We start from the raw sequence: 13,509 nt of genomic DNA on the forward strand, positions 1-13,509 counted from the left end.
CACGCTCCTGTGACGGGATAGCGTCACTGAGCCTGTGCAGCTGCAAGTGTTCAAGACTATCGCCGACCTAGGCCTATTGGTAAGGATAGGAAGAAGCTGTCATTTCTCTCTTTTGCCGTACCATCGATCCTCGATCCGACTATGCGTCTCAAAGCCTTACCAAATCCGGAGTCCCAAAGAACCCGACCCAGATTTCAATGTGACCCACCTCCCCGACTCCCGACGGGACGAGGTCCTCCGAAACGGAACACACCGAGACCCACATCGCCGATAGCCCCACACCGAAGCCCGGGACATCCATCGGGCTTTGGCTGCGATGGTCGAGAACTTGTTGCAAACTTGCGCTTCATGGATGTTTTCCTCCGGTCACTTTTCCACATGGTGCGGGTCCGAACTGATCATAGTAAACGAAAACCCCGACAGAAACCCCTCAGAAACACCCGGCCACGACACAGTACCAGAGCAATGCCATATCGGCGGGGTTGGTTGGAAGCACCAGGCCTTTTTCTCAGCACACCTCCTTTTCGAATGCAGTACCCCACATTTGGACACAACCCTTTCTCCTGGCAGCGCTGCGGCTGCATATGGTGTGAAGACTTGTGCATCTCCTAAAGGCCCATATATCCTATCTCGTTGCATGTGTAACGGCAAAGATATCGATTTCCAATTTTAGGTGACAACCCATATGATCGCCACGGAGCCAACGATGAGGAACCTGTCACCCCTCACCGAGTTCGTCCAACTGCCGAGCCATTAGGTTCACACAGTCTAGACGACCTCGTGATGCTGATGATGATGAGCCAATGCAACCAAAAATCCTTTGCTGGCCGACTGCTTCTGGGGTGACACAAGGTCCATATAAATTCGCATGAGTACGACACCAGGCGCGTGTGATAGTGAGGGCGGTGATAACGTGGCCCAGGACAGTGGGAAAGCTTCCATTACTGGAATGTGGATACCACTCTAGCTATCCGACACTTGATACAAAGATTCACAAAGGAGCAAACCCCAAGCCGTCTCTTCTCTCTCCGCCACTCTGGAAACAAATCACATTCAAGAGTTTGAAAACTCTCAGTGCAGATAGGCGTTTGTGACAGCGGGAGGTTGTGGAGCTCATGAGCGAGGTTCCGGCCCCATGTGGACTGTGCTTTTTTTCGGGCTTGTTGTCGGGAACGGCGCCCGAAGTTCGGCTGCTCGCCTGCCGCGGCAGGGAAAAGGATCGATCTCCAGATTGATTACACCGCCGATGTGCTGATCCTGGATTCGGCTGGCGCCCATGCCACCACCCCATGTTCCCTTCCCTTCCTCACCGTAGTGGTGTGAGTCGCAGTCAACAATCCGGACAGGGGCAAAACCAACCCAAGATTCCCGATCTTGGCAGGCCCCAAGGAATTCGAATATTGAAAAAAGCAATATGAATTACATGACGGGGCACGCACACGCATTCGCTAGCGCTTGCTGGCGCACACCGTCTCTTCCAATGTTCAAGTGACAGATCACGAGAGTCTCCCCCTTCCCAATCCTGTTTTGTAAGCTCGGTCAAGCTCTCATGATCACAACAAAGGCGGGCTACCATCAGCCAACGCCGCGAGCCTTACAAACCTTACAACAACGCTTATGTTAACCCACTTTGTTGACCTCAGCCGCATTGGTCCAAGTTTCGTCTGAAAGAAGGAACCGGCTCCTTGGGACACAACGTGGCCGAGGTGTGTGAGACTCCTGTGCCGCTCCCATCATCACGACCGGCCTCCAAGCTTTCCGTTTTGTGATCCTTTCGCTTGTTGGGGGAGCCTCTTGCTGAGGGATTACGCAGTGGACAGCCAACTTAGCCGTTACCAAAGGTCACCCTCCTCTTACACCGCCCAATACTTTTCCAACTCATCGACTCGGTCCCTCAGTCACCTCATCCTCCAGTCGACCTTGCCACAACAAGCCGTCCTCGGATCTTTTCCCACTATATTTTAAGCCTGGACTTTTTGCCCCTCCACACCGACGCCAAACATAGAGCCGCTTTATCATACTCCAAACCCATAGCATCAGCCAGAAGACCAGATTCGTGTTCGGGTTGGGCGGCGCGTCGTCGTTCGAGGTGACCTCTTGTGTACGCTGGTACCACATCTTGTCCGCTTGACGGTCTCACATACCTAAGGAGAACCACGGATTTTGTCCAGCTGGCCCAAGCTCTCACAGGGACGCGGCAAATTCTTCCTGTCGTGCTTGCATTTGTCACCTCTGCCGGTCGAGGCAAACCTCTCTATTTTGAGAGAGGAGCTGTCCCTGCAGTTGGACGGAAGCACCGGCTTCGGAGGCTCAGAGTAAGCGGCAAAGAATCCGAGAGGCTCTCTCTCTCACGGGGGGTGTGAGAGTCAGTTCAACAGTACGTGCCCAGCAATCTCGCTGGATGATAGAATTGGTTCTACCAGTTCCCATCTATCCGGACCCACTGTTTGTTCTGTTAGCCTTGCGGTGACGGGAAATATAAGTTGACACACACAGCCGGGTTCTGTGGATCACGACTTACGCGACAGGTGTTGTGCGGTGTGTGTGTGTGCGTCTTGTCAGACCTTCCCAGTCGGTTGACAAGCGGAGCAAGCAGCAGAGGAGGGACCCCGGACATTTGCTTTGTTTGCATTCTCTCTCTCTCTCTGGTCTTGCATGTGCAGCAGGTTCCGCGGGACTGGGAACACATAGCCAAGGGAACCCACTGTACCTTTTGCTTTGGCCCAATCCAGGGTCAACACGCGATTTGGCTATTCAGACAATTCGGGGGGGGGGGCGTCCGGAGTGAGAAGTCCAAGGCTGTTGAAAGTTTTCCCCTATCTAGACAGGCTTTCTTCTCTGCATTGCTCACACGGCACAAGACGACAACTACCATCGCATTATTTTCTGTTATCTCAGATTTTCGGACGGAGAAGACCAGATCTTCCATTGCCACGGGTTCTTCTTTGAGTACTCACTGTCGGGCGGTAGTTTAGCACAGACAGACAGGTCCTTTGTTCGATTGCGTGTACCTGCCTGGCGGGTGGTGTTATCTTTCCTCAACTGAGACTCTGCAGCAAGACTCCGCGGTTTGCACTTTCTGAGGTCCGCTCGCCGGGTGTTTGTGGCAACGATTTCAAAAGGAAAGAGCGAGGAAGGGTAACCCTACGGAGGAGATTGAGCTGGGGAACACGCATACTTGCAACTTTTCGGCAACAACGAACGGCCCTGAATCATCAAGTCAGGCAAGGCCGAAGGATCTGGTCTGGAAGGGTTGCCTCTTTCTTTCGCCTACCTATCTCGACGGGACGGCTTACTTTTTCCAACCACACACACACACACAAACATACAACACCTCCGGTTATCAACGAAAGGCAGCACGGAAAAGGCCAAAAAAAACATCCTCGTGTCATTTTAGGCTTCTATCTGCCTTACCGTATACCATAACTTTAACTTCTTCTACGACGATCGAAAAAGGAATCCATCTTTTTACTTCCGCTCTGTGTTGCTGTCTCGATTGCACGTTCGAGAACGACCAGTTTACACAGCAACAACCAAACAAACGATATATAATCTCTTTTATTGGCCGAGGCTAGCCAGCCCTCTCTATAAACCCAACACACAATGGCGGACCCATACGACGCCGACGTCCCAGAAGAGGAGAGCCCAATATTCCGCCACCTCCTCGCCTCGCTTCACTACGGATACCCAGCCGCTGTCTTCATCTACTACACCATCTCGTCCACCATTGCGGTTTGCACTCTCCAGACCCGGTCCACCGCCGAGTCCAAGGACCATCCCCGTCGCAGGTTCATCTCTTGGCTGTTGATGCTGGGCATTCTGAGTTGGTTTGCTCAGCTGGGATATCTACTATTTGTGGCGGTTGCCGAAGAGAAGTTCCCCCCGGCGGAGCAGGATGTCATCATCGGCTTGCTGAGCTGCGCGCTGGTGTTTGGGGTGCAGTTTGCGGGGCTTTGGGAGGCGGAAAAGGCGGTGGTGCTGTGGCCGTATATGGGGAGTGTCGGCATGGGGATGGTTTTTGAACCTGTTTTGGTTTGGTTGACTTGGAAGACTAGGGTGGAAAGTGGGGGGTTGGGATTCAGGGAGATTTTTGATTTCTCGGCGGCTGGGGCGAGATGGGCTGCGTTTGGGTTGGTGTTGATGTTTTATTTTGAGGGGGTTTGGAATGTGGAGAGGGAAAAGGCTACTGATATGGAAAGGCAGGGCTTGCTCAACAAGACGAACGGACATGTGAACGGGGTTGAGTCGGATGGGGAGGAGAGGAGCCAGAATGGGTATGGGGCTACGTCGGATAGTTCTACGGATGCTAGTCAGAGCCCGACTACTGATGCGGTTGAGTCTCCGTGGGAGAGGAGGGAGAGGCAGGCAAATGAGGCAATGGAGAAGAGGTTGAAGGAGAAGGGTAACTGGGTTACATACGCGAAGAGTTTCTTGGTATGTCTGAATAGTTTGTGGATGCTGAGGTGAAGCTAATGTGACACGGATGCAGGTTTTCTTCCCTTACGTTTGGCCTGTCAATCATCGGTCGCTTCAGGTTCGCGTTGTTCTTGTTGGTGTTTGCTTGCTCGCCATGAACGCCATCAATGTTTTGATCCCGCGGCAGATGGGCATCATTATGGACAGTTTGGCTGGTGATGTGGACAGAAACCCCTGGACCGAGGTCATGATATTTGCTGGTCTGAAGCTGGTAGCTTCCGAAGCAGGTCTTTCCCTCTTGCGACAGTGGCTTTGGATTCCGGTTGAGTATTACTCCTTCGATGCTATGAGCACGGCGGCATACTCCCACGTCCTTAACCTCTCGTCCGATTTCCACGATTCGAAGAGTTCTTCCGACATCATGATGGCCATTCAGTCTGGTCAAAGCATCTCCAACATGCTCGAATCGATTTGTTTCCAGGCCGTTCCCATGCTGATCGACATGACGGTCGCCTTCATCTACCTGTCGTATACCTTTGGACCGTACGAGGGCTTCATCACTATTGCTACCGCGGCCGTGTTTCTGTATATTGCCACTCGGATGATTTCGAAGCTGAAGTCTGCGAGGAGGGGTGAGGTCAGCGCCTGGTTCAAGGAACACTATGTCAGACAGGCTGGTATTCAGGGATGGTCAACGGTCACCTGCTTCAACCAAGTTGGACATGAGGAGGCAAGATACTCGGAGGCTGTCAAGGATCGGGTGGCAAAGTCGCAGAAGGTGTACTTTGGCTACGTGGTTGCTTATGCTTTCCAGTTCTTGGTGTTACTGTCGGGTTTGCTTGCTGGTGCTTTTCTGGCGGTTTACCAGATTACACATGGCCAAGTCACACCCGGAAAGTTCATCATGTTGCTGACGTATTGGGCTCAGCTGGTGGCGCCGCTGACCTTCTTTGCTGGGCTGGGCAAGACGATAAGCAAGGATCTTATTCACGCCGAGCAGCTGTTGGAGATCATGCAGACGAAACCGACCATCAAGAACAAGGAGGGGGCACCGCCACTGCATTTCACCGGCGGGAGGGTCAAGTTTGAGAATGTGTGCTTCTCGTACGACAAGAAGAAGGAGATCTTGAGGAACATCGACTTTGAGGCCACGCCCGGGATGACGGTTGCTTTTGTTGGGGCAACGGGGGCGGGAAAGTCGACGATTCTGAAGCTGCTGGATCGGTTCTATGATGTGACGAAGGGAAGCATCACGATTGATGGGCAGGATATCAGGGATGTGGATTTGTTCAGGTATGGTACCAACGAGCTGACTAGATACGAGGGTAATGCTAATGACGTGAACAGCTTGAGAGGACAAATCGGCATTGTCCCGCAAAGCCCGATCCTGTTTGATGACACGATCATGAACAATGTCCGGTATGCGAAGCTCACGGCGACAGATGAGGAGGTCCATGAGGCGTGCAAGGCTGCTAGTATCCATGAACAAATCATGGGATTCTCGGACGGTTACAACACTCGGGTTGGGGAGCGTGGTGTCAAGCTTTCTGGGGGTGAGCTTCAAAGAGTGGCGATTGCAAGGGCCATCTTGAAGAGGCCGGCAATTGTGCTCCTCGATGAGGCTACCAGTGCGGTCGATACCGAGACTGAGCAGAAAATTCAAGAGGCATTGAGAACCCTTTGCAAGGGGAGGACCACTTTTATTGTTGCGTAAGTTTTGCTGAAATGGGAGACAAGGGGCTAAAGTGCTGACGTTGTTTTGATAGGCATCGACTTTCCACTATCATGAATGCTGACCGCATTATTGTTGTTGGCGGAGGAGAGATTGTCGAACAGGGCAGCCACGAGGAGCTGATCCTGCAAGAGGACGGCAAATATGCCGAGCTCTGGTCGAAGCAAATTTTTGTCAAGCCCAAGGACAGCAAGGATTCGACTCCGGACGGCACCAAGTCCCCGGTCAAGGGACGTAAAGCACCGAATATCGTCAATGACTTGAGCGCTGAAGCTACCAACTCGGTGCTCGCGAAAGTGACAAACAAGCCAAGTGTGCAGACGAATGGAGACGCCGCGAAAGATCCGAACAGCGCTGTAAACGGCTCCGTCGGCTCGGAGAACACCAAACCAGTGAGTGGTGCGGTGAACGGGCACAAAAAAGAGGTATGATTGATAGAATCCTGTTTGCACTGAAGGGAATGTATCGGGCTCTATATATATCGTGACATATATATCTAGATACATGGACTTTTTGGTGGCTCGGGGTTCTATCTTTCCTGGCCTTTTCTAACCCCGTGTAGGACACTTCGTCGTCGTCGAGCCGCTTGAGGCTGAACCCTGGTGCTCCGACTTTTATGCCTCGCATTAGCACAACCACTCCGTCTAGCCCTGTTGGAAGGGTAGTGGATCGGTCATTTGGAAACGACAGCCCGCGGGTTGTACCTTTGACTACTACTCCTGCACCGCCTCCTTCACCTGTTGCCCCCCTTCCTCGTGGAATTGTTCCACCGCCTGGGATCATCCCGCCGAACCACCATGTTCAGTTTTTTGCCACGCCAGTGGTTATGGTTCCTGCTGGGGCGGCGGCAACGCCATATCCACTGTTTCCACCCGGCGGCGGGTTGCCTTTGTCGTCCTCGTTGGGTGTGAGACAAACGCAGCAGCAGAGAGGAGGGCAGGATGTCAAGCAGCAGTACTGGGGGAAAGTCCCGTCAACCGTGGGAATGATGGGTATGGGATTGACGACAACTCCAAGAAAACCGAGATTAGATTGGAAGTCGATCTCGCCGCGAACACCTGAGAGTGATGACGAGGAGGATGAAGATGAGAAGGGAAAGCGGACATGTTTTGATGATGATGAGAAGAAGGGGAAGAAGGGGGGTGGTGATGGGGATGATGAGAAGGATGGAGAAGTGAGGGGATACTTCCCGTTTTATTCGAGGAGGATTCAGAGCAAAAGTGAGCCGAGTGGTTCTGGGCAGGGTGTAAGTCGGTCTCCTACCGAAGTGGAGGAGTGAGTGGGTGATCAAGCATCTTTTTGGGGGGGTTCATACCTTTTGACTGCAGCATTGTGCATCTATAGAGGGGTTGAAAGGGGAGTGTTAGCTATTTTATTCACAATCATATTAGAGGTGGGATAGGTAGGGAGGAGAGAGCCGGGGTGGTGGGGGTGGTTTAGAAATGGGGTTAACTTATTTGCATTCTGTTTCATGGGATAGATAAAGTTTCGTGTTTTTTCTTCTCCTTTTTTGTCTTCTTTCGGGGGGTGATTATAACGTGATAATGGTGGCTGAGAAAATGGTTGGGTGTAAGGAAGGGTTGAGTTGGTGGTTTAATTCTTATGATAATGATATCGTGGGATAAGGCGGGGGAGGATTATTGATTTAGTTATGTGTCTTTGGTCTAATGAGATGGGTTACTATTGTCTTGATTTTGTGTTGGGTGAGACAGATGTGTGAGCTGATCAATGATTGTAATCCAAGAGAGAAGTGGTGTGCCGCTGAATATCTCTTTTTACTTTTTTTGATCATTCTTTTAGCCTTCATTAGTGCATACACAACAATTGTACATATGGATGAGAATGTTTATCCAGAAAGGCAAAAGATACTGAGATCCTCCCTTTTTTCCCAGCTATTCGGGGTGAGCTCCTCCTACCACCATTTTTGCTTGTCCCCCTCTCTCATCTGGCCCAGCCAACTTGCTCACACACCATCAAATACTCCCACCAGACTCTCACTTCCTTCTTTCTCCCTAATGTACAATAAAAAAACTACAAGTAATGTCCGCATCATGGAAAAAACAACACATAGATGCTCGCTTTCCCCCACCCCCCATTCCTTCCCACGCCAACAAATTTTAAGAGTGGTGTTGTTGTTCGTTTTTGTTTTCATGTGTGGTGTGTGTGTCGAAAATGCTCAAGGCGCCGCACAACCTACCCCCCTTCCATTCTATACATTTGCCGAGAAATGGTTCCTGTCCCTTGCTGAACATTATCCCGTATAATACAAGTTTCTTGTTTTCTTTTTTTTTGCCCAACAACACCAAATCAAAAGAAAGAAGGAGCAAATTTAAATCCACTCCCTCCCGCTCTTTTGCATCTCAATCAACCTCCACCCTCTAGTCTCTGGGTTGTTGACATCCTCAGGTATCCTCGTGATACCAATAGCATACGTCACAAGCGAGACCTTGTCCTCCATGCCCGCCGCGAGCTTGCCCGTCTTGGCGTTGCGGTACACATGCACCTCCTGCGTCCGGCAAGTAATAACAAAAACCGGGATCTCGCCAGGGTCGAGCATGCGCGCCTTGAGGACGTCCACACCACGGATATCGAGGATGCGGCCGTCAGACTTGAGGCCGTTTTGGAGGTACTGCTTCGTCAGGGCCTCGTACACAGAGTACTGCGCCTCCGAGAGCCAGAGCTTGAGCGTTTCGACGTCACCCTTGACGTAGGCGTCGAGGACTTCGGGGAGGATGTACTCTCGAAGTTCCTGGAGGAAGGTCTCCATCTGGAAGGCCGGGTCCATGGTGCGGACCTTCTTGATGACCATGGCCGTCTCGTTCTCGGCGAAGAAGCCGGCGACGCGGTCGGTGATGCTGCGGGCGGTGGAGATGAGGGGGTTCTCGGACTCTTGGTAGACTGATTTCAGGCCGAAGACGCTCTGCATCATCTTGTTGGAGTCGCGGAAGTCGCGCCAGGCTTCCTTCCAGGCGGCGTCCTTGTGGAGAGTGACGTTGGTTCCGGCGCTGAAGGAGTATTGTTAGCTGGGTATGCTTGCTACTTTGCAGGCAACAAGACTTACTTGGGGTCCTCCTCATGGATCTCGGTCTGTGGCCTGAGCTTCTCTAGAGCCTCTTTCCGCTTCCTACGCTCCTCCTTCTCGATCCACCCACCATATCTCGAACTGCTTCCATCGTCGATCACATCCTTGACATTCTTGTACGCCTCGGTCTCACGAATTGGCTTGGTGGCCTTGTCGAGCACCTCACCAGTAATGTTGGCACCCTTTCTCACACCCTTCATGGCACGGGTCTCCCAGGTCCACTGAGCACCCTTGCCGATGGCACCAGCAGTGGTCTTGACAACGGTCGCGGCAGTGTTGGTGACGGCACCGGTCGTGGCCTCGTAGGCCTCACGGGCCTTGCGGACCTTTTCGCTCTCGATAAACTCGGTGGCGCCAGCGGACAGGGCCTTGGTTGACTCATTCCACTCCTTCGATTGCTTGAATTCGCTCTGCATTGTGTCCAGGAACACCTGCCATGGAGTCTTATCGCCATGTGGTGGGGGAGGTGGCGCATCGCCCTTCTTTCCCTTCTCCTCCTTCTTGCCCTCTGAGTCCTCGCCCTCACCCTCTTCTTTCTTCTCCTTGGCCTCTTCCTTGGACTCCTCCTTGCCCTCCTCCTTGGACTCTGGCTCCTTCTCCTTCTCTTCTACTGGTACTTTACGTTCCTTGGCGTTCTCGGACTGAAGTGATCTGGAAGAGGCGTGGAACGAGCGGCTGTGTGATGGTGGTGATGTGTCTAATCTGAGCGAATTGGGGAGGAAGGTCGATCGGAGGAGGGGTTGTTGCTGGAGCGAAGGAGGGGTAGATGGCCGCCGAAGCCCGTTCTGGATGTGGGAGGTCTGGCTGGAAAGAAGGCGAATCTGTACTGGCACAACAGTATTGCTGCTGGTGATGTTGCGGAGGCCCGATACTCGCAATGGGGCGGCGGGCGACAGCCTCTGGATCTGCCGGGAGGCGTTCATGATTACTGCGGCTGTTGCTGCTGCTGTGAAAGAGGACGGCCCTAGACAGGCGCGAAGTGAAGTGGAATTATTGAAGCCGACAGCCGACATCAGCGAGAGTGTAACATGAAAGAAAGCGCGCAAGTGTGGTGGGATTTCGGCCCATGCAAAGTGGATGGGATGCGGCAACAAGAAGATGCTTCAATATCTGGGGTCCCGAAATCTCGAATTCTTTGGCCGCCCGCCAAAATCTTTGCCAAGATCCCGGCAAATTCCCGGCTCGGCGCTCCAGTCGGCCGCCACCGAGGGGTCCCAAAAATTAATTCGAGCTCCAAAGGCGGTCATTGCGCTCAGCAGTGATCACCTAGTGAGCGACCTCCAATTGCGCCCCGTGTCTCCGAAGACCGCCCACGACCAATCCGCTAGTGCCCCGAGCCGAGTCGAAACCGAACAAGCCGTTCCGATCCTCTTTGAAACCCAGCAGACGGCAACTGGTAACAAAAGATGAGTCGGTTCTCGACGCCCCGCCTCATGGCACAGGGCATGCTTCGGACCTTGACCAAACCTCGACACCCAGCTCCCAGCGCGCCGCAATGGGCTCGCCTCTTCTCCCAGTCGCCCATTGTACGGGCTGATAACCCTTCTTCCCCAGCATCACAGTCGGACGCCATGATGACCCTTACGAGGAACTTCATGGAGAACGTTGCCGATCCCTCCAAAGCCAACAGCAGCAGCGGAGACCTGACACAGGATTTCAATCTGGATCCTTTGGAGGAGGATACCGAGCTGGAGCCATATCACTTCCACATTTACTCGCACAAGCACAACACACACGTCACTCTCACAAAGCCCAACCGGGACGCCCTCATCTCGCTATCTTGCGGCAACCTCGGTTTCAAGCATGCCGGACGCAAGCACTACGATTCGGCGTACCAGCTGGGAGCATATGTGATCGACAAGATGAACCAGAAGGGTTTGACGAAGAAGATTCACAAGTTGGAGGTTATCCTGCGCGGTTTTGGGTCCGGGAGAGAGGCGGTCGTCAAGGTCCTGATGGGCAACGAAGGCAAGGGGTTGAGGGATAAGATTGTCAAGGTGTCGGATTCGACAAGAATCAAGTTCGGTGGTACCAGAAGCAAAAAACCAAGGAGATTGGGTTAAAGGGTTAATAGAAAACTGGGGGGTTGGGAATATCGAAACCTGGGGCAGATCCATATCCTGTGTATATGTTGTAAATTATCATGTTCTTTCCGGGGACTCCTGGGAGGCTTTTCTCCTTTGTTCAAAAGTGTTTACCCATATTGGACCATGGGAACAGGCCCTAAGTGATATATCCCTCTGGTGGTCTTGTGTTCATCCTATGTTGAAGCAACGAATGTCGTTCTGAGGTCTTGGGTCCAGCGGAATGGATACCGAAGCGCCGGCTTGCAACGGCGTGGACCCACTTAAAATTCAAGTTCTCCCAGCCCTGTCAATTCAACTTTCAGCCTTCTGTCCCGCAAGTGGCCTTGCAACCCACCAGATCCATCCCCGACATCACCGCGCAATGTAGCCGTCCACCATGCCGGTGCCCAATTCCCAAATGCCGCCCGCGGCGGGCCTGCCGTTCCCGCCATCACCGCAGTCAGCACAATCACCACCCTATAGCCCGTCAGCCCCGCCATCAACGAGCCCCTCCACCGCGGCGGCCCCCTCCTTCCTCCCCCTCGACCAGCTCTTCACCAACCCCGTCTTCGCCGGCGGTCTCGGCCTCGCCTCCCTAGGCGCAGCCGCCGCCTTTGGCCGCCGCGCCCTGATCCAAGGCACCGCCCTCCTCCGACGCCAGCTCCTCGTCAACATCGAGATCTCCAAGCGCGACCCCTCCTACTCCTGGGTCCTGGCCTGGCTGGCCCAACCGAGAGACAACTCGGGCTTCATCGCCCAGCGCCTCACCCGGCTCCGGTCACTGTCTGTAACAACAACAACCAAATCCCTCTCCAAAGTCGCCGGCGAAGAAGGCAACGGCCGCACCCACGCCGATTTCCGCGTCCAGCCAGGGTTCGGGCACCACATCGTCCGCCACAAGCCAGGGGTGTACATCGCCGTCAACCGCGAGAAAGCCTCCACCGCCACCACCGCGACGGGCGAGCCCCACGAGACGTTGACGCTTACCCTCCTCTGGATGCACCGCCATGTCCTGGCCGAGGTCTTCACCCAGGCTCACGAGCTGGCGCAGTCTTTCCAGCAGGGCAAGACAGTTGTCTACACGGCCCGCAACATGCAGTGGACCGTGCTTGGGAAGCCAAGACTCAAACGCCCTCTCGGGAGCGTCATTCTCGACGAGGGGGTGAAGGAAAGCTTGGTGGCGGATGTGAAGGAGTTTATGGCTGCTCAGGAGTGGTACACGGAGCGGGGTGTCCCCTATCGGCGCGGATATCTGCTTTATGGCCCGCCGGGGACGGGCAAGACGAGTTTTATCCAGGCGCTGGCGGGAGAGCTGGATTACTCGGTTGCCATGATTAATTTGTCCGAGATGGGCATGACGGATGATTTGCTGGCGCAGCTGTTGACGCAGTTGCCCGAGAAGAGTATCTTGTTGTTGGAGGATGTGGATGCTGCGTTGGTGAATAGGCGGCAGAGGGATCCGGATGGGTATTCTGGGAGGAGTGTTACTGCTTCTGGGTTGTTGAACGCTCTGGACGGCTTGGCGGCGGGGGAGGATAGGATAGCGTTTTTAACTACGAACCACATTGACAAGCTTGATCCGGCGCTGATCAGACCGGGGAGAGTGGACATGATGGTGAGGATTGGGGAGGCGTCGCGGTATCAGGCCGGTCAAATGTGGGATAGGTACTATGGGGATGTTGACACTGACCACAAGGGCAGGGAAAGGTTCTTGGCGAGATTGGATGGGTTGGGGCTGTTTGGTGGCGACCAGAAAGATCCTGCTATTCCTAAAAGACACACGTCTACGGCGGCCATTCAGGGATTGTTCCAGTTCCACAAGGGGGACATGGAAGGGGCGATCAAGATGGCTGAGCACTTGATCCCGAGGACATATGAGCCTGAGCCTCCTACTGTGGAGGGGTCGATTAAATCTCCTGCCTGAGAAGCAGGCAAAGGTTTTTGTATATCAATGTACATTATGTAAGACTGTATAGACCGTTGATACCCCAGCTTTTATCCAAAATTGCTTGATGCTAGCCCCTCCATATCTTTACTTCGGCTTGGCCTGCTCCTTTGATTATGGGAACTTCATCGTAAGGTTGAGTAGCCCCTAAAAGCTCATGCCACTCCTCTATATGTCCTCCCAACTGACTTGTTGTCAAGTCGCTCGAGGCGTAGATATGTGCCAGAATAATAAATATGACACACGATCACATACAACTGTGATCCTT

The 13,509-nt window shown here is 53.4% G+C and overlaps 4 protein-coding genes across 4 annotated transcripts; 3 read left to right on the forward strand and 1 right to left on the reverse strand.

Moving 5' to 3' along the window:
• Positions 1-1,307: 1,307 nt before the first annotated feature.
• On the forward strand, positions 1,308-7,427 carry QC761_102140 (uncharacterized protein; the record flags this gene model as incomplete). Its single annotated transcript, XM_062873457.1, has 5 exons — positions 1,308-4,434; positions 4,490-5,709; positions 5,764-6,126; positions 6,183-6,573; positions 6,711-7,427. Exons 1-5 carry the CDS (start codon positions 3,604-3,606, stop codon positions 7,425-7,427), a joined length of 3,522 nt encoding a protein of 1,173 aa, XP_062736488.1. The 5' UTR covers positions 1,308-3,603.
• Positions 7,428-7,807: 380 nt separating this feature from the next.
• Positions 7,808-10,331, reverse strand: TIM44 (protein translocase subunit). The gene is made up of 2 exons (XM_062873458.1): positions 9,210-10,331; positions 7,808-9,153 (listed from the first exon to the last, which is right to left on the reverse strand). The coding sequence occupies exons 1-2, from the start codon at positions 10,241-10,243 to the stop codon at positions 8,478-8,480; spliced, it is 1,710 nt and encodes a 569-aa protein (XP_062736489.1). The 5' UTR covers positions 10,244-10,331; the 3' UTR covers positions 7,808-8,477.
• Positions 10,332-10,636: 305 nt separating this feature from the next.
• On the forward strand, positions 10,637-11,293 carry QC761_102160 (uncharacterized protein; the record flags this gene model as incomplete). The annotated part of the gene is made up of 1 exon (XM_062873459.1): positions 10,637-11,293. The coding sequence occupies one exon, from the start codon at positions 10,637-10,639 to the stop codon at positions 11,291-11,293; it is 657 nt and encodes a 218-aa protein (XP_062736490.1).
• A 400-nt stretch (positions 11,294-11,693) lies between these two features.
• On the forward strand, positions 11,694-13,220 carry BCS1 (Complex III assembly protein translocase and chaperone; the record flags this gene model as incomplete). The annotated part of the gene is made up of 1 exon (XM_062873460.1): positions 11,694-13,220. The coding sequence occupies one exon, from the start codon at positions 11,694-11,696 to the stop codon at positions 13,218-13,220; it is 1,527 nt and encodes a 508-aa protein (XP_062736491.1).
• Between the last annotated feature and the right edge of the window lie 289 nt (positions 13,221-13,509).

This window comes from Podospora bellae-mahoneyi (assembly GCF_035222275.1).
Source record: "Podospora bellae-mahoneyi strain CBS 112042 chromosome 1 map unlocalized CBS112042p_1, whole genome shotgun sequence".
In the NCBI taxonomy this organism is placed as follows: domain Eukaryota; kingdom Fungi; phylum Ascomycota; class Sordariomycetes; order Sordariales; family Podosporaceae; genus Podospora; species Podospora bellae-mahoneyi.

Bases quoted from the DNA above. Each gene is read 5' to 3' on its own strand.
- TIM44 (XM_062873458.1), bottom strand. From the start codon at position 10,243: ATGTCGGCTGTCGGCTTCAATAATTCCACTTCACTTCGCGCCTGTCTA. The intron at 9,154-9,209 runs GTAAGTCTTGTT...ATACTCCTTCAG, and splicing joins ATCCATGAGGAGGACCCCAA to CGCCGGAACCAACGTCACTC.